Below are 20,921 nucleotides of genomic sequence, written 5' to 3' on the forward strand. Positions count from 1 at the left end.
TTCTAATGTCTTCTAATGTACTGCATTTACTATGTAGCTCTTCTCATTTCTTTTTCCCTTGTTATTTTTTTCCCTCTTACTACAATTTATTTGTTAGGTGTTTCATTTTCTTGCACTTCTACTTGTCCTGCAGTAGCGCTAATAAAGTTTAAAATATTCAAATGAACATGAAATTCACTGATAAACATTTTTGTTTTTTATATTTTATTTCAACTAGGCTGCAAACATTTTTAATTTGGTAAATAACAGTACCTTTTGTTTCCTCTGCCACCTGCCCCCATCAAAAAAAAAAAAATGAAGCTGTGCCACACAGCCCATTAAAAACAAATAATGATTAACGTCTAGTTACAGCAGAACTGAATAACTGCTATTGTATTGAGTTTTCATTGTGTATTTGTCATTTACTTTGCATTCGAAATGAGCAGTACAATATTTTCTGGCAAATTTCAAAGTTAATCCAATTTTTCCTCCCCTATCATGTGACAGCCATCAACCAATCATAAAATGCATATGCTTATATTCTGTGCCCTTTTGCACATATTCTGTAGGAGCAGGAGCCTCAGAAAGTGTGCATAAAAGACTGAGCATGTTTTGATAATGGAAGTATATTTGAAAGTTGTTTTAAATTGCATGCTTTATTTGAATCATTAAAGTGAAGGTAAAGTTTTTCGTTTTTGCAGCCTGTATTCTATTCCTCATCTAATATATAGTATGATCGCTACTTTTTGTTTTTAATTTGTATATATATTATTGTTATCAATACACTTTATATTTACAGTCCCGGCCGTTCCTAGCTCCGCCCTCCATGTATTTCCGGATTATTGCCTATATTACGTACAGAGCGGTCCCACCCGCTCTGTACATACTTCAAATGTGCGTTCCCGATTGCCGGAACAATTGCGCATGCGCACCATTCCCCATACAATCGATTTGCGCATGCGTGACCGAAATTTTTTTAGAAATAATGCCAACGCATGCGCAGAACGTCCAGCAATAGTGTGACGTCAAATGACGGCCGCCTAACGGCCAGTCTGACTATTGGCTGTTTAAAGAACGTGACAGGACAAGGAAAAAAAAAAAAAAAAAAAACGGGCTGATTTTGAAAAGATTAGAAAGGGAAATAAAACGGCTTATAACTAGGTAAATATATGTAAATAATAAAATTGATGAATGAAAGTACCTCTCATTTTACAAGTATTTGCATTGCCACTAATAGCATTGTGCAAAGTTTACCTTCACTTTAAACTTTATTTTTTACTTTAATGGCCCTTTAACTGAGTTGCTGCAGATGAACTGTTCTGCACAGTTTGTCTTCCTGTTTTTCACAGTACAGTTAGAAATAATTATAGTGTTATCACTCATTGATTAGATAGATGCACAGCCTCATTTGGAAAAAATAATTATTTGATATTACTTTAAATCTGTCTATATGTGTATAAAGAGAAACAGTTGTATAGCTCTGCACATTTGCCAACTTGAAAATTGCACTATAAGAAACACACTACTACTACAAAAAGGAAAAAATAAAAATCACTGTATTACAAAGAAATTTAAATTTGAAAGTGCATTGATTAGAAGCTGTTTGTGTGAAAAAAAAAGATATAAAAGTACTAAAAGAAAATGCATTAATAAATGTTAGAGAATTGTATTGTTGTACTATTGCTTGAATACAACTATGTTTAACCTCTGCAAAGAGATTGAACACATAGTTAAAATTAGCTCTAGAGTAATTGGTAGTACATTTCTGCTGCTGATGATGGTGAATTTAACAATTTGTTTAAATTACATGCACTATATGAATTATTCATGTTTAGTTTTGATTCCATGTCCCTTTAAAGGAGAGGGATAATAGACAGCTATTGTTTTTATACTGTATGTCATTAAAATAGTTTTCTTTGTATTCTATATGATATAGAGAATTAGATCATTGCTACACGTATCACATTGTCATCAGATACAGTAATTATGATTAAAAAAAAAAACTTCTAAAAACCGCGGGCTAATAAATAAAATTGCTAGCAGTGTTGCATCTACTGTGTTGTACTTCGTATTAATTCTGCAATAACACAATGGTTTATTTCAGAGTATTTTCTATCAAGAGATCCATTACCATGTCAAAGAAAATATGCAGGAAAAAATGATTTTTATCATCTAGAAAAGTAGAGCACTTTTACATTTGGCATATCAAGTTTCTAAAAATTACTAATAAAAGATTGACTACTTTTGAAAGAATGTCTACAATTTGGTATTTTGACTCCATTAAGAATAAAATGGGAAGTTGAAAAAGAGCAAAATGAATAAAAGGATTCTTTGTTTGATATATGTAACAGCAGCTTGATAGTCATAATTAAAAAAAATAATCTCAAAATATTTTGTTTAAAAACTGGTAGGGCTAGAGAACTGTTATGAAAAATAAAAAATAAAAATACTGTAAAGTTCTTCAAAATATTTATTTACAATATTTGTATTAGTCATTTAAGTACCTTGTCTTGTACAGTGTCTGTCCAAAAAATTCTCCGCAGTTGAAAGTGAAAATCTACACCCACTGCAACTCCACGGTTCTGTGAGTGAACCAATGTCCGCATGCTCCTTCCAAATAGATCACCAATCATTAGATCCCGTCCATTGGAAAAAATAATTGATGGGACCCCAGCTATAAATAAGTATGGGAGTATATTAAGTTTGTTATATTATGGATTGTCACATGTAATACACATATCTATTATTTAGAAATCTTTATCAGAACTGAGGTGTAGCATGTAAGTCAAGGAGTGCAAATTATGCAATAATCTGCTATTTATATGAGCCACACTGAGTCAATAAAGGCAGCGTAGCTGTGATTAGAAGCACATTCCTTTATTATCATGTTCATATTACTTACTAGAAGCGTTGGCTTTGCAGTGCTTGTGATGTTCCAAAATATATCCGTCCACGCAGCTGCAGTGATGGCTGCCCACGCGATCTTCACAAAACTGATCACACACTCCCCAAATTTTACAGTCATCAAAATCTGATGAAACATAAATGAAAAAAAAACACACAAAAAAAACTTAATTTATACATAAAAACTTGTGTATGCTTTTGTGAAACAAGAGAAAGAGATTTACAAATTTACTTCCATACTGATGTAATTTTATGCAATAAAATACTGGGTTCTGGAATTTAATATTTTTCTTTGATTTTAAAATGTATTGCTCCATACTGATGTAATTTTATGTAATACAAAGCTGGGTTCTGGAATTTAATATTTTATTTTATTTTAAAATGTTTCCATACTGATGTAATTTAATGTAATAAAATGCTGGGCTCAGATATTTAATAGAACAAATTAAATTATTTGGTTATTTGAAGTAAAAGCTTCTCTTTGTCTCAAACCTTTAAGATGATTTAAAAAAACGGATACAATGATACAAAATGCTCCAAAAGTTGGAGTAATTTCTAATAAGAGAAAAGCCCCTTTTAAAAAATAGCTATTCTAGAATTTCACAAGTCTCTAATAAACTAAATGCTATCTCCTGGCGTTTAGAACAGGATAATCTTTGATAAGTGAGAAACATTTCTCAGTATCATTGATAATCTTTCTTGCCAGAGATTTCTTTCTACAAATAGGTTAGTATGAAAGATCTTTGGGAATGAAAGACAAATCTTTTAGTACAATAATTAGTCTTATTAACTCATTATGTTATTATATTAAAGGGACATTGTACACTACATTTATCTTTGCATAAATGTTTTGCAGATGATCTACCTGTATTTATATAGTCCATATGGGTGTGTTTTTGTAACAATGTAAAGTTTTGCTTAATTTTTAATAACATTGTGCTGATTTTCAGACTCCTAACAAAGCCCCAAAGTATCAGATTTAGGGGCCGAATTAAAATAGTGTCGGCATTCAGCATTGCATAAGCATTTCCTGTGAAATGCTTGTGCAATACCGCTCCCTGCACATTTGCAGCCAATTGGCCGCTAGCAGGGGGTGTCAATCAATCTGATCGTATCAGATCGGGCTGATTGCTGTCGGCCGACTCAGAGGTGGCAGACGAGTTAAGGAGAAACCGTCTTACGACCGCTGCTTCTTAACCCCTGATTCCGGCGAGCCTGAAGACTTGTGCGTAATTTGAAGCATTCGTGCCTTGATAAATCGGCCCCTCAGACTGAAGTCTAAAGATTCCTCCTGCTCCTGTTTGTGTAATCTGTCTTTTTATATGCAGGGGAGGAGGAGGGTCTGTTCTTCCTGATTTCTCAGCCCCTTTCACTGCATATCCCAGCCGAACCTCATCATCATTTATAGTAGTGTCTATTACATGCAGTTATATGAAAATTGGTGTATGCTGTCCCTTTAACTCATTATGTTATCATATGTATGTGTAAATTAGGCTATTGTTTTACAAAAATAAAGTTTATTTTTCCAATTTCCATATTAAAATATATTATTGTGCAATACTGAACTGCATTTGCAATGCAATAAGGAGCAGTGATCACATGTCTACATGTTTTAGCTGTAACAGGATAATAATGTATGGCATAAAAAAATAATAGATATGTTAACTAACCAATACACGTTCGACTGTCATTACTGCTGATTGTGTATCCTGCAGGGCAGTAACAGAAGCCCCCAGAGGGAGAGGAATGGCAGCGATATGGGCAACTCAATGCCGCACAGTTGTTTGTACCTGCAATATTAAATATACATATTATTAGGCATTATTACAGAAAAATACTACAGATCCCAAAAATGTAATGACACTTCTTGTGACCACCTGTTTCAACCTAGTCTTTTGGACATTATTCTTAAATACAAGTCTTGGGGCTTTTATAGTTTCATATAAAATGTAACATTTTCTCTCCCAAGTCTAAATTGCCCAGATAAAACCATGTTCTGTAGTTGTATAATAAGGATGCATAATGAGCACAGGTTTGCTGCTGCTGCTGCTGCTGCTGCACTCTAATGCCACATGTAATGGGACAGTCTCATTCTTCTACTCTACTTTATTCAGAGGGTCATGTGAACAACGTGAGCTACTATGATAGATGTCTGCTCTATAAAAAGAGAGGTCACTTGTCCTGAGGTGCAGGGTAGATCACTGAATAACAGGCAATTTGCTACAACTGTAGGTTCTTGACAGTATATGTTATGAAGGTTGAGTAGGGAGGTAACGATCTTCTATGTCCTTACCTGTTTAAAGTTTACAAACTTGCAAAATGGCCTTAAACATGTAATTTGTATTAGAAAACAGGAATGGAAATAGAATTTTAGTGTTTTATGAAAGCGAATTGCTGATAAATGTAGAACTGTAACATGCTGCAACATTTAGAAGACAACACAATATATGACTGATGGAGTATCTATGTAGCACACATATAAAACAGAAATTAAAATAAATAGATTGGAAAAGTCTATAAATACCCTCAGCACAGGAGGATATACTCATCAGTAACAGACTTAGGGGCATATTTATCAAAGTGCGAGCGGACATGAAACGATGTAGCGTATCATGTCCACTGCATATCAATAAATGCCGACAGCATAAGCTATTGGCATTTACCATTGCACAAACAGTTTACCAGAACTGGTTGTGCAATACCGCCCCCTGCAGATTCACGGCCAATCGGCCGTTAGCAGGATGTGTCAATCAACCCGATCGTATTCGATAGTTGATTTCTGTCCATCGCCTCAGAGCATGCGGACAAGTTATGGAGCAGCGGTCTTTAGACTGCTGCGTCATAACTTCTGTTTCCATGGCCATTCTGAGCTTGATAATTCGGCCCATTAAAGTGAATGTAAATTTTAATGAATGAGTGCCAGGTTTTTAAAAATACTATTAAAAACAAGGGCACTTTCATTCATTAAACTTTACATTGCAGGGTTTTGTTTTTTTAAATAATTACCTTTTCTTTAGGGAACCCAGAGCACGATCCTCCGCCCGCAGCTCCTCTGTACTTAGCACTTAGAACCGGCTTCCTCCAATCATGGCGTGGCCTCACAAGATGGACGCTCTGGGGTGCACGCCAAGATTGGAGGAAGCCGGTTTCGTCATTGCTGAGGTAAGTACAGAGGAGCTGCGGGCGGAAGATCACTGTCTATGTTTGCTTAAGAAAAAGGTAAGTATTTTTTTATTTATTTTTTTAAACGCTGCAATGTCAAGTTTTTAAAAACCAGGCACTCATTCATTCAACTTTACATTCACTTTAATCAAACAGAGAGAGGGTTTAATTAGTAATAGTTATTTGTTGTGGTTATGGGTACTTTGGATCTATACTATCTTCTACTAAAGTTTGAGGAACAATAGTTTAGATCATGAAACCTACTGTATATATAAAGTACTGAGAATTATTTAACTTGTTAATGAAAACGTCTATATTTTCAGAATCTATAAAGCAAACAGACTCTAATGCATATTTACTAGTTTTTGGTTTGCATAGATTTGACAAACCAGTATAATCCTATACATAAGGCATTTAACTGCAAATAACAGATATGGATTACACACTAATGCCATTGTATACTACACACACAAGCAATGTAAAGCATTACGTAGTGATACTTTTTAATTGGACTATTTTTTTATGAGCTTGTCTAATAAATATATAACTACACCCTGCACCTATACACATACTCAAGAAAATAATTAATGCACCCAGACACATACCATTTTTTTAAGAAAATGCCTCGTTTATGATCATTAAAATTAAATAATAAATATGAGTTGCACGTACTGCAGTTTTTTGCTGTTGTCGTATTTGTTTCGTCTTCTCCAAAAGGACAATTAGCAGTTCCATCACAAACCTTATCTATTGGAATACAGTGTGTAGAAGACGGACAGGCCCATTCACCAGGGGAACATTCTCTAACACTACTGTCTAAAAGTAAATGAATGAAAGTACTGTTTACAACTTTATTCTGAAAAAAAATAAAAATAAATATATATACAGTATATATGCACACACACACAATATATTTTACTAGTCAGGGGTTGAAAGTTACTATTCCAAAGGGAAAAAATAAAAATACTATTCCACTCAATGTTACAGATAAGAAAAAAGTCCAGTCATTTGCTTGTCTGGGACTTATATGTATGTATGTATGTATGTATGTATGTATGTATATATACAGTATATATATATATATATATATATATATATATATATATATATATATATATATATATATATATATATATATAAAATATCTTATAACATGGAAAATACTTTTAATAAATTAAGTAGCAAAAATCAATAACCTAATCACTTATGCAGAGTAACCGCATATTCACTTGCAATTCAAATTCAGTCCCAGCATCTATATCATAGTTCTTACCACATCCCATTTCATCTCCATTGTCATCACAATCATCATCTCCATCACAAAGCCAGCTCTGATGTATGCAACGACCACTGGCACAAGTAAAGTAATCTCCTGGGCAAGTTGGATAATCTGAAATTGTTGTTAATGAACAAAGACTAAGTAAAAACAATAGTGGTTAAATAAACTCACACAAGCCCTAGAAATTCATATATAAACCTTTCTGTTATCATATTTTTTAAATGAGCAATATTTTACAAGGCAATTTGTTATACAGTGGGGCCCGAATACAAGTGTCATGCTATTTAGCACGTTCTCTTGCATGCAAAAACCGCCAGAAGTAAAATTTTAACTTGCATGGATTAGCACGTGTATTACAAGTTGAAAGTAAAATGATTGCGCACCAGTGAAAGCAGACATATGCTATCTTCAGGACTTCAAATATGGCGACCACGTTAACTTCTTCTACCTCAGGCTTCAATGGAGAGCGAAAAAAATAACACTTATCGCTCACGCATTAACCTGACAGGAAGTTAAACCTGCAGTGCTAACCCGAAGGTAGTTATGAATATTTTGCATTACAATGTTCTTCACATAGAAGAAAATGTTCTATTTATTTTCAAATATATGTCTATATAAATCTGATTAATTGTTTGTAAAATATAGATCTATACCTATATATCTATATGAATATGTATAGGTGTAGATATTTACAGATACAGTTGTGCTCATAAATTTACATACCCTGGCAGTATTTATAATTTCTTGGCCATTTTTCAGAGAATATGAATGATAACACAAAAACTTTTCTTTCACTCATGGTTAGTGTTTGGCTGAAGTCATTTATTAAACTGTGTTTACTCTTTTTTAATAATAATGACAACAGAAACTACCCAAAGGACCCTGATCAAAAGTTTACATACCCTGGTGATTGTGGCCTGATAACGTGCACATAAGTTGACACAAAGGGGTTTGAATGGCTATTAAAGGTAACCATCCTCACCTGTGATCTTTTTGCTTGTAATTCATGTGTGGGTATAAAAGGTCAATGAGTTTCTGGACTCCTGAAAGACCCTTGAATCTTTCATGCAGTGCTGCACTGACGATTCTGGGAAATTGGGAAAAGCAAAAGAATTGTCAAAGGATCTGCAGGAAAATGTAGTTGAACTATATAAAACAGGAAAGGGATATAAAAAGATATCCAAGGAATTGAGAATGCAAATCAGCAATGTTCAAACTCTAATCAAGAAGTAGAAAATGAGGGGTTCTGTTGAAACCAAACCACGGTTAGGTAGACCAACTAAAATTTCAGCCACAACTGCCAAGAAAATAGTTTGGGATGCAAAGACAAACCCACAAATAACTTCAGGTGAAATACAGGACTCTCTGAAAACATGTGGTATGGCTGTTTCAAGATTCACAATAAGGAGGCACTTGAAGAAAGATAGGCTGCCTGGTTGAGTCGCCAGAAGAAAGCCATTAATACGCAAATGCCACAAAGTATCTTGCTTACAATACGCCAAACAGCACAGAGACAAGCCTCAAACCTTCTGGCACAAAGTCATTTGCAGTGATGAGACCAAAATTGAGCTTTTTGGTCACAACTATAAATGCTACATTTGGAGAGGAGTCAACAAGGCCTATGATGAAAGGTACACCATTCCTACTGTGAAACACGGAGGTGGATCGCTGATGTTTTGGGGATGTGTGAGCTACAAAGGTACAGGAAATTTGGTCAGAATTGATGGCAAGATGAATGCAGTATGTTATCAAACAGAACCCCTCATTTTCCACTTCTTGATTAGAGTTTGAACACTGCCGATTTGAATTTTCAATTCATTGGATATCTTTTTATATCCCTTTCCTGTTTTATACAGTTCAACTACCTTTTCCCGCAGATCCTTTGACGATTCTTTTGCTTTCCCCATGACTCAGAATTCAGAAATGTCAATGCAGCACTGGATGAAAGATGCAAGGGTCTGTCAGGAGTCCAGAAACTCATTGACCTTTTATACACACACACTAATTACAAGCAAATAGATCACAGGTGAGGATGGTCACCTTTAATAGCCATTCAAACCCCTTTTGCTACAATGTAAAGTAGTGAGTGTACAACCTGTATAACAGTGTAAATTTGCTGTCCCCTCAAAATAACTCAACACACAGCCATTAATGTCTAAACCGTTGGAAACAAAAGTGAGTACACCCCTAAGTGGAAATATCCAAATTGGGCCCAAAAAAGCCATTTTCCCTCCCCGGTGTCATGTGACTCGTTAGTGTTACAAGGTCTCAGGTGTGAATGGTGAGCAGGTGTGTTAAATTTGGTGTTATCGCTCTCACACTCTCTCATACTGGTCACTGGAAGTTCAACATGGCACCTTATGCCAAAAAACTCTGAGGATCTGAAAAAAAGAATTGTTGCTCTACATAAAGATGGCCTAGGCTATAAGAAGATTGACAGGACCCTGAAGCTGAGCTGCAGCATGATGGGCAAGACCATACAGTGGTTTCACAGGACAGGTTCCACTCAGAACAGGCCTCGCCATGGTCGACCAAAGAAGTTGAGTGCACATGCTCAGCATCATATCCAGTGGTTCTCTTTGGGAAATATACGTATGAGTGCTGCCAGCATCGCTGCAGAGGTTGAAGGTGTGGGGGGTCAGCCTGTCAGTGCTCAGACCATATGCCGCACACTACATCAAATTAGTCTGTATGGCTGTCATCCCAGAAGGAAGCCTCTTCTACAGATGATGAAGAAGAAAGCCTGCAAACAGTTTGCTGAAGACAAGCAGACTAAGGACATGGATTACTGGAACCCTGCCCTGTGGTCCGATGAGACCAAGATAAACTTATTTGGTTCAGATGGTGTCAAGCATGTGTGGCGGCAATCAGGTGAGGAGTACAAGTGTGTCTTGCCTACAGTCAAGCATGATGGTGGGAGTGTCATGGTCTGGGCCTGCATGTGTGCTGCCGGCACTGGGGACCTACAGTTCATTGAGGGAACCATGAATGCCAATATGTACTGTGACATATTGAAGCAGAGCATGATCCCCTCCCTTCGGAGACTGGGCCACAGGGCACTATTCCAACATTATAACAACCCCAAACACACCTCTAAGATGACTACTACCTTGCTAAAGAAGCTGAGGGTAAAGGTGATGGACTGGCCAAGTATGTCTCCAAAACTAAACCCTATTGAGCATCTGTGGGGCATCCTCAAATGGAAGGTGGGGGAGTGCAAGGTCTCTAACATCCACCAGCTCCACAATGTAGTCATGGAGGAGTGGAAGATATATTGACACTTTGGGCCCAATTTGGACATTTCCACTTTGAGGTGTACTCACTTTTGTTGCCAATTGTTTAGACATTAATGGCTGTGTGTTGAGTTATTTTGAGGGGACAGCAAAATTACACTGTTATACAGGCTATACACTTACTACTTTACATTGTAGCAAAGTGTAATTTCTTCGTTGTTGTCACATAAAAAGAAATAATAAAATATTTACAAAAATGTGAGAGGTGTGCTCACTTTTGTGAGGTACTGTATATATATATATATATATATATATATATATATATATATATATATATATATATATATATATATATATATATAGTCATACAGCTATATAGGTATATATATATTTAATATTCATGTGAATAATTTTTATTAGAAGGTGTATATATGATTGTAACACTTTATTTTAATGCATTTATGTTGTTTATTGCAACTTTTTTTTTAGCCATATCCCTTTAAGCTTGGACTTCAATCGCGCTAATCAACTAGCGCAAATGTAGTTTGCGCTTGTGCAGTCATGTTTACTTTCATTTTGTAATATGCACCACTTGTAATTTAGCCCTAAATGTTTTTAATTTAATCTATTTTTTTCCTAGATAAAGTATCTATGTTTACACAATGATGCATAAACGATAGAACCAACAGGAAATAGTGACCTACATTCATTAAAGTTTTACACTATAAAAGTTTTCAGAAAGGGGAAAATTCATTATATTTCCTAAACATAAGAGAGAAAAAACATGAAACACCTTGTAATAACAAGATGTTTTGTAGTCTTGCAATAAATTAACAAACCAGTCAAGTGTGAAAAATCTTCTGAAGACTTTTAGACCTTGTTTGATGCAATTGTTTTTGAAAGGAATAATAGAAAACTCCACAAACAGCTAAATAAATTGAAAGGTTATTAGTCATATTCTTTTACTATAATAACACTTATAGTAACTGACTAACATGAAATGTATGCAATTAGTTTATACATTTTGCAACCTCTAGTATTGTGTGAGGGTGTGAAGCAGTACAATTTTAAGTTGGAAAAACAGAAAGCCAGCCCCCGGATACGTAGGAACGTAGGGGGAGGGGGCTTTTGACCCATGGGAGGAGTTAGTCCCATATTTGGTGGAGTAGGGTGGGTCCCAGGAAAAGGTTATATAAGGAAGTGTGGGACGGCCATCTCCAAAAAATTATTTGCATGGCAGCAAGAAGTTTTCCCTCCCTCCCATTGTTTACGGTTTTGTATGTTTTGTCATAGCTTGGCGGGTGCTAATTCCCTCACGTTTGCAATTGGACTATGGCCATAAGTGAATGGGTTAACCTCCCCACGGGGTGGGAGAGCAGGTTAAGTAGCTTATTGGACACGGGGTTCCTTGGAGCTTGGGGTTTTAAAGAAATAACGGACTTATTTAAGTCCAGGTGAATTTATATACGGCCTGGTCAACAAGAAAAGGGAGATTCATTCATTAAGTTTGGGAGCTAGCATCTTCAGAGTTAATGGAATTTTTATATGGTTCAAAGAGTTATTTATTTGGTGTTTTAAATTTGTTATTTAATTAACAGGCTGTGGCCAGTATTTTTAGCAAGCAACAAGTGTCTGTGTATTCTTTAATTGGTGGATGATTTAAGGTAATATAAAGTTTATTATAAGGGGACGGTAATCGTCGACTCTTGGGGTCAAGGGTTTTGCAATATTGCTAGGTTCATGACAATACTTTGTGATGAGCTATAAGAATACACAGTTTGTGACATTTAAATAATTGATTAATATAAAGCTTTACTGTATATTAGATCTTTACCTCTGACAACTTTAACGGAGGCTTTGGAAAGAAACAAAATCATTGAAGTGATTAAGTGTGTACAGAAATAAATTAAGGATCAATGTCTTTATTTACTAACTAATATACTAGTGTACCAATACTAGCCTAAGATATACAAATATGTAAATATATTTGTCTCAATCATCTGTAAAAACTCATTATACAGATGTTTACTAATTCACCAACAATGCTGAGAACTTGATGATGAATCACCTTGCATTTGGCTCACAAAAACTTCCACAGTCATGTTACTAAGTTCACATAAATAAACTCAAATTGTGATTTTGTTAACTTGAAATAAAAACAAAGGATGTTGTGAAATAGGATTTATTAAACTAATTAATGATTATAGTTTTATTTATTTATCCAATAAAACATGTCCTTGCTTTTACACTTTTGACTAAGCAAATCTATCTTTCAAATAACATTCTAGTTTTAAAAAAGTTTTCTATATCTATAGAATATTTTCTTTTTAATCAAATTTCTTTTTTTTTACTATGTGTAGTCAAAGTGGAATTTCTGAAAAAACTACCCCTTGCTACACCAGACAAGGATAACCAGTGATTGGATAATACACCTGTATAACTAATTCTCACTTGCTCCCCAGCTGTTTCTTCTTCTGGAGAGGCACAACTTGACTATGTATTTAACCCATTTGCAGGGTAAAACACAAAAGAAAATTATTTGTTTAGATTAATGAAAAATAAAATTCTCATCAACAAAGAGTGTTAAATTATAATGCCCTTTAAGCCCAATTGCAAATATAATTTGGCTACAATGGAATAAAGTTTTAGGTAACCTATATTTTTATAAAGATGATAAATTATCACGTGCAAACACTCAAATCAAACTTTACTAAGCTAAACAGTATCAGAAAAAAATCACTGAACATTGTAATTCACTAAATTTAAAATTTACTAAATAATTTGATCATTTAGCTCTAAGAAAAATTGAAAGAGAAAAATATTATTAAAAACAATAATTATTACGTACTATCTAAAAATCACAAAGGACATGAAACCAAAAAAGGTTAATATTCTCAAACTGATAAATATATTATGAACATAAATAAAAAAAAGTATAAATGAGCAGTACTGCAATTCTTTTCATCGCTTCCGTCCCCACAGTCATCGTCATGATCACAGACAAAGTCTCGTGGAATACAGTCACTATTTGGACACTGGAACTGGCTACTTAGACATCTTTGTGCTATAATAAAAAAAAGTAACAAAAATTACTGATACAAATCGAAAATCCCATTTTATATCAAATCTTTAAGTAACATGGGCGGAACTACCATTGGTGCAGTAGGGGCAGTGGCAGCGACAGCCTGGCCCAAGTGCTGGGGGCATAGCATTCAGTCTATACATTTGCATGCCCAGAATGTGTACAATCCTAATACAGAGGGAGTCTTTTATTAGTGAATGTCAATTGTATCTAATATATCTATCATATCTATCTATCTATCTATCTATCTAATCTATCAACTCTATTTATCTATCTAATCTAATTTATCTATATGTATCTACATTATCTAATCTATCAATTTTATCTATCTATCTATCTATCATCTATCTATCTATCTATCTATCTATCTAATCTATCTATCTATTTATCATCTATCTATATATCTATCTATCTATCTAATCTATCTATCTATCTATTTATCTACCTTTCTATCTATCAATATCTATCTACATTATATAATCTATCTATCATCTATCTATCTATATCTATCTACATAATCTAATCTATCTATCAATGTATCTAATCTTATCTTATTATCCTCAAAACCGTTATACAGAGCAGCATGTATATAATTACTATTGTTTACCACTGAGTGACCTGTGGGGAGGCCAAATACAGTTTTTCACCGGGGCCCTGTGTTGTACACCGTTTTAAAGTGTTTTAAATTACTTGTTTTATGGGTTATTTCATAAGAAATATTTGACAGACAGAAGTGAATGCCTAAGTAAATTATCATATGGTATTGTGTGATTAAACATTATGCTATAGTAGCTTGTGAGCATGTGCGTAGCATCATCTGTGCAGGTGATCGATCTGTTAACAGCATCACACTTTGCCTATATCTTTTTTTCTGAGGAAATGAATAATGCTACAATATAAAGATACTGGCCAAGATTAAAAAGTGGAGCACAAAAATATTAGCACTATTGAGTGCTAACACTGCTAAAGTTAAATCAATAGCGCTCTTATTCTTGGTCCTCTATTTATCAAGCTGTCAACCGCAAATACACTGGAATTCTGCAGCGTATTTGTGGCGAGCCTAATTCGCCTTAGTTATCAAATGCTACAGACCGGCAAAAGTAGAATTTAGTGATGTAACATACGATCCGCAGGACTCAGTCCAACACAGATCGATGCTTACGTCACTCCAGATGTTCCGAACGCAAGTTCGGCACAATCTGACTACTTTTGCTAGTTAACAAAAATCTACCAGGTATGCTCGGCACTTTTCCGGCCCAGCGTACCTGGTTTTCAATCCGCCGCCCTGGAGATGACGGATACCATAGGAATCAATGGGAGTCGGAAAACAGCGAGAGCTCATGTTCGCTGCTGCCCAATATCCTATTGATTCCTATGGGAAATGTCTACACCTAACACCCTAACATGTACCCCGAGTCTAAACACCCCTAATCTGCCCCCCTACACTGCCGCCACCTACTTTATACTTATTAACCCCTGAACTGCCGCTCCCGGAGCCCGCCGCCACTCTAATAAACGTATTAACCCCTAAACCACCACTCCCGGAGCCCACCGCCACTCTAATTAATGTATTAACCCCTAAACCGCCGCTCCTGGAGCCCACCGCCACTCTAATAAACTTGTCTATGAAGACAAAAAAGGGACAGCGCAACTCGACTCAAGGTAGAATTTATTTACATCCTCAAAGAATCTACAGTTCAAAGGCAAACTCCGGACACTCCAGATTCAGGCGTAGCGTCTTGGTAGCGGTCAGTTACTTCCAGCGTCTCTTTGTAACTCCTGGGTAATCGGCACCTGTGAACTTGATACGTCAAAGGATCTCCGCCTGACGACACAACCCTTCACCTACAGATGCCCTGCTGGATCAAAAAGGCTCAACGCGTTTCGCCGGTTAACACACACCGGCTTTTTCAAGAGTGAATGATCCAGATAAGAAAGAAGTCCTTTTTAAAGGTCCAAGTTAATTACATAAGAGGCGTTGCTACAACCTCCCTGAAAATTTCTTAAAGGTACATTATACGACACCAGCCTTCCTTTCAACAAGCTTGAATGCATAATAAAATTAGATAACATAATAAACAAAATTTCATCCTGCAAATATAAAAAAGCATTTTATCATAGAAACATAAAAACACTATATTTAATAAATAATCAATAGGTAATCAAATTAAAAATTACATAATATAATAAAAACATTAAAAACATATTTCATGACAAAGAAAAAATTAAAAACCTACATTAAAATTCAGAATAGAATATTTAATTCAATTTTAATGAGTATATTACTTAAGAATTTGGGATGATGTCATTGGATGTAAATCACCTCCTCCTAACAGAAAGAATAAAAAAGCAAGATCCATACTACATGACATACTACTTAAGGGGACATATATAGATATATGGAAAACAAACGAACATTCCAAAGCTCCACTGTAAAATGTAATCTTAATTTCACATAAACCTATAAACAAATAGGCCCATATTATGTAAAGGCCAGGATGTCCAAATCAATATTAAGACCTAATGGAGCAAGGCTTTTCAGCCTATAAATCCATTCTGTCTCTTTCCGTCTTAATTTTAATAATCTATTAGGGACTCCAGGAGGTATCCAGTCAATAATCTGAATATAAAGGCCATCTACACTACTACTATGACAATTACTAAAATGCACCGGCACACTATGTTTATCAAATTTGGTCCTAATGTTGTAAAGGTGCTCACTAAACCTTTTACTGGTTTTCCTTTTGGTGCGCCCTATGTAAATCAAATTACATTTACAAGATAGTAAGTAAACCGAATACATTGCCTGGCAGTTGCATCTAAATTGCATATTAAATTGTTCAGACCCATTAAAGTTAAAGAAGGTGTCACCCCTTTTAACATGTGAGCACATAAGGCAATTAGGTTTGTGACATTTGAAAGTGCCCCTTGTGGCTGATATCCAGTTACATAATCCCCCACCCGTAATATTTCTAGTAGCATTAATCTTATTACGTAACTTACTGTGAGCTAGAAAAGATTTTAAATTCCTATTTTTCCTAAAGGTTATTTTAGGTCTATCCCCAATTTCCTTCCCTAAAATTGGATCCAACTTAAGGATATCCCAATGTTTATTGAATATTTTAGTAACTATAGGTGCCCCTTCGTTATACCTAGTTATAAATCTAGTTTCTCCAACATGATTATTGCTGCCATTGATAGGATCAGATTTAGTTTCCAATTTCTTCTTATTTTTCAAAAGGTCAGTGCGATTCAATTGTAAGGCTTTGTTTTTTGCTTCCTCTAGTAGTTTCCTACTATATCCCTTTCTTAAAAATTTCTGTTCTAAATGGGTCGCTTCCTCATTGAAATCAGATATATTAGTACAATTCTGCCTGATGCGAATATATTGGCTGGTCGGGATATTATCCTTCCAGCTCTTCAAATGGGCACTATCAGCATCAACAAAACTGTTCCTATCCACAGTTTTTCTAAAGTTACGTACCATAACTTTATTGTTATCGCTATCTACCGAAAATTCAATATCTAGAAATTCTATTTTCATATTTGAGCTGTTCCCACTAAATTTAAGGTTAAAATTATTTTTATTAATATATTCACTAAACTCTAATAAGACTTCCTCAGTCCCTCTCCAAAGAATGATCACATCATCGATGTAACGGAAGTATTTCACAATATTTGACTCAAATGGATTATTATTCCAAATATAACACCTCTCAAAACGGTCCATAAACAAATTAGCATAAGAGGGGGCAAAGGTAGTCTCCATTGCTGTCCCCCTTAACTGTAAATAATATTTCTCCCCAAACTCAAAATAATTATGGGTTAAAATAAAATTGATAGATTGTAAAATGAATTGTAAATGGATCTCAGGAATATTATAATTGGAGAAGGCTAACTCAACTGCCCTTAAATCTTGATCGTGGGGGATCATTGTATATAATGATGAGACGTCGTAGGTGGCCCATCTAAGTTTATCTTCCCATTCCAGACCCTCGAAATGTCCAATTGTCTCTGCAGTATCCTTAAGAAAGGCCCTGGTCCTTTTAACCAGGGGCTGTAAAAAGTGATCAACATACTTAGAAAGATTATAACAAAGTGAACCAATACCAGAGACAATTGGACATCCCGGGGGCCTGGTTAAGCATTTGTGCACTTTTGGGAGGTGATAAAATGTAGGGACCTTAGGTTCCACTATTTTAATGAAATTATATTCATCTTGATTTAAGACCCCTCTCTCCTTGGCTGATTTAAGGATACAGTCTAATTCTTTAGAAAACTTGATAGTCGGATTATAAGTAAGACATTTATAGGTCTGGCTGTCTCCTAAGATGTTGTATGCTTCTGACAGATAATCTTCCTTATTCTGGATTACCAGACCCCCCCCCCTTGTCCGCTGCACGAATTACCACCCCATCATTCTCTTTAAGATTTTTGAGTGCCTTCCTCTCATTTATACTTAAATTATCATTATATTTATTAAGTCTAGACTTAGAGAATTCACGTTCAATATCCTGACAGACTAATTTATTAAAAAGAGATAGTTGCTCCCCTTGCATATGTATAGGGTTAAAACTAGAGCGACCCTTAAAAGATGTATGTTGGATTTGAGGGTCCTCTTCGTGTATTGAAAGATCCATTAAGTTAGCCATAGTAACAGATGAATCTAAATTATCTTGACTAATAGTATACATAGATCTATTCCCTTCATCCAACTCCTTAAGTGTATTAAGAGTAGCTATATCTTTAGCCTCAATATAATTATTGTTAGGTCTATTCAACCCCTTATTATCCTTCAAAAAATACCTTTTCAGAGTCATTTTTCGAATGAATTTCTGAATATCCATATATACTTCGAATTTATTAGGTTGGGATTTAGGGGCAAAGTTTAAGCCTTTCCCTAATAATCTGATATCACCATTAGTTAAATTCAAATCAGAAATATTGATCATTTCTTTCTTGATAGTTTCTAATTCAATCTTCTTCTGTTTCCCCCTCTGTATCCTGACTCCTCCTCTTGTTCCTCGTCTACCTCCAAAGCCCTTTTTTGTGGTCTTTCTCTCGTGTTCCAATCTTTCATCGCTAATACCGGCTCCTCCTCCCATTGTACATTCCTGTCCCTGTAATGGATATCCTGACCCTTGCCTAAAAAATGTGATACTCCCGGTGACTTTGGTTTGGCCCCTAATCTATGCCAAACCAGTCCTTTGGGAGTGGGGGGCCTGGCCTGGTGATTCAATGCCTCATATCTGTTTCTATTCCAAAATTGGTTATATCTATTTCCTTCTCTAAAGTCCCTATGTTGTTTATTCTCATGATTATTAAAATTTCTACGATTCCCTGTATGGTTAGATACATTATAACCAGAATTTGAATTAGAATTGGAATGTGAGTTAGTAGGACGCCAAGGTAAACTCTTAGAATTATAATTATTTTGATTCTTATACTGATGGGAAACCCCAGAGTAAGTGTTTTTATAATTATTTCTTAAAAAACCTTTATCCTTAGTCGGTGTCTTTTTAACCCTGTTCTTATTATGACCTTTTGGTTCACTATTAGTAGTCCCTGATTGTATATTAATACCCTGTTCAATAGTTGGATCACCCCCCTGTAGGTCCTCATCAGAATCCACATTAACAATATTGCTAGTGTTAGTCTTATTGTATGTATGAACCACCTCATCTTTATAATCCTTAAGATCTCTAGATAATTTCTTCTGTTTTTTAGATTTTAATTCAAGATCTAATTTAGTGACCCTATTCTGAATATTGCTATTAAAATTTTTCCATTCATCTATCTCACTAAAGGGTTGGATTTTATCCACAGCCTCTTCAATATCTTTCTCAAGTTTTTTAAGCCTGTATTCCCAATAGCGAATTAGAATATTTAATAATGTGATTGAGCAAGTATGAAAAGCTTTTTCCCAATCCGTGATGAACTCTACTTCATCTAATCTAAACAGGGTTTTTTTATAGAATCTCAAACCCCTAGGCACTATATCGTGTAAAATATAGTTATTAAGTAGCAATAAATCTTGCCATTCTCTAGTATCTTTCTCTAGAAGGTCTTCCAGATTTCTAAACAAGTCAAGTGGTCTATCATCCAAAGACATCATATTATTCTCACTCGATAGTAAAAAAAAATGTGGACATCCTGGCCTTTACATAATATGGGCCTATTTGTTTATAGGTTTATGTGAAATTAAGATTACATTTTACAGTGGAGCTTTGGAATGTTCGTTTGTTTTCCATATATCTATATATGTCCCCTTAAGTAGTATGTCATGTAGTATGGATCTTGCTTTTTTATTCTTTCTGTTAGGAGGAGGTGATTTACATCCAATGACATCATCCCAAATTCTTAAGTAATATACTCATTAAAATTGAATTAAATATTCTATTCTGAATTTTAATGTAGGTTTTTAATTTTTTCTTTGTCATGAAATATGTTTTTAATGTTTTTATTATATTATGTAATTTTTAATTTGATTACCTATTGATTATTTATTAAATATAGTGTTTTTATGTTTCTATGATAAAATGCTTTTTTATATTTGCAGGACGAAATTTTGTTTATTATGTTATCTAATTTTATTATGTATTCAAGCTTGTTGAAAGGAAGGCTGGTGTAGTATAATGTACCTTTAAGAAATTTTCAGGGAGGTTGTAGCAACGCCTCTTACGTAATTAACTTGGACCTTTAAAAAGGACTTCTTTCTTATCTGGATCATTCACTCTTGAAAAAGCCGGTGTGTGTTAACCGGCGAAACGCGCTGAGCCTTTTTGATCCAGCAGGGCATCCGTAGGTGAAGGGTTGTGTCGTCAGGCGGAGATTCTTTGACGTATCAAGTTCACAGGTGCTGATTACCCGGGAGTTACAAAGAGACGCTGGAAGTAACTGACCGCTACCAAGACGCTACACCTGAACCTGGAGTGTCCGGAGTTTGCCTTTGAACTGTAGATTCTTTGAGGGCTTTTTATTACCTTACATCTTGTAAGTGCATTTCTTTGTGTGTATCCATTTGGATGTAAATAAATTCTACCTTGAGTCGAGTTGCGCTGTCCCTTTTTTGTCTTCATAGCCACGTCTGTCTATCCGGGAGCGAGGAATCTACGGGTTGGTGTGCAGCTGCATCTCGTCTGGGAGTTTTGTTCCGGCTTCTATTTACAGAAAGTTTTTTACCTTATCCAAGGGGTATGTTGATTATTATATAGCGCTGTCCACTTTTTGGTGTATTTTTTACTCTAATAAACTTATTAACCCATAAACCGCCGCACCCGGA

The 20,921-nt window shown here is 35.1% G+C and overlaps 1 protein-coding gene across 1 annotated transcript in view; it reads right to left on the minus strand.

Annotated features, from left to right (window-relative positions):
• LRP2 (LDL receptor related protein 2) overlaps window positions 1–20,921 on the minus strand; it is a 337,404-nt gene that overhangs the window by 218,677 nt on the left and 97,806 nt on the right. The window contains exons 6-11 of the mRNA XM_053698401.1: window positions 13,508–13,621; window positions 7,319–7,435; window positions 6,718–6,861; window positions 4,554–4,673; window positions 2,882–3,010; window positions 2,484–2,653 (exon numbers count right to left, since the gene is read on the minus strand). Of these exons, the coding sequence (XP_053554376.1) occupies window positions 2,484–2,653; window positions 2,882–3,010; window positions 4,554–4,673; window positions 6,718–6,861; window positions 7,319–7,435; window positions 13,508–13,621 (794 nt within the window). The remainder of the gene's footprint in view (window positions 1–2,483; window positions 2,654–2,881; window positions 3,011–4,553; window positions 4,674–6,717; window positions 6,862–7,318; window positions 7,436–13,507; window positions 13,622–20,921) is intronic.

The sequence above is a fragment of the Bombina bombina genome, chromosome 1 (genome assembly GCF_027579735.1).
Source record: "Bombina bombina isolate aBomBom1 chromosome 1, aBomBom1.pri, whole genome shotgun sequence".
Classification (NCBI taxonomy): Eukaryota; Metazoa; Chordata; class Amphibia; order Anura; family Bombinatoridae; genus Bombina; species Bombina bombina.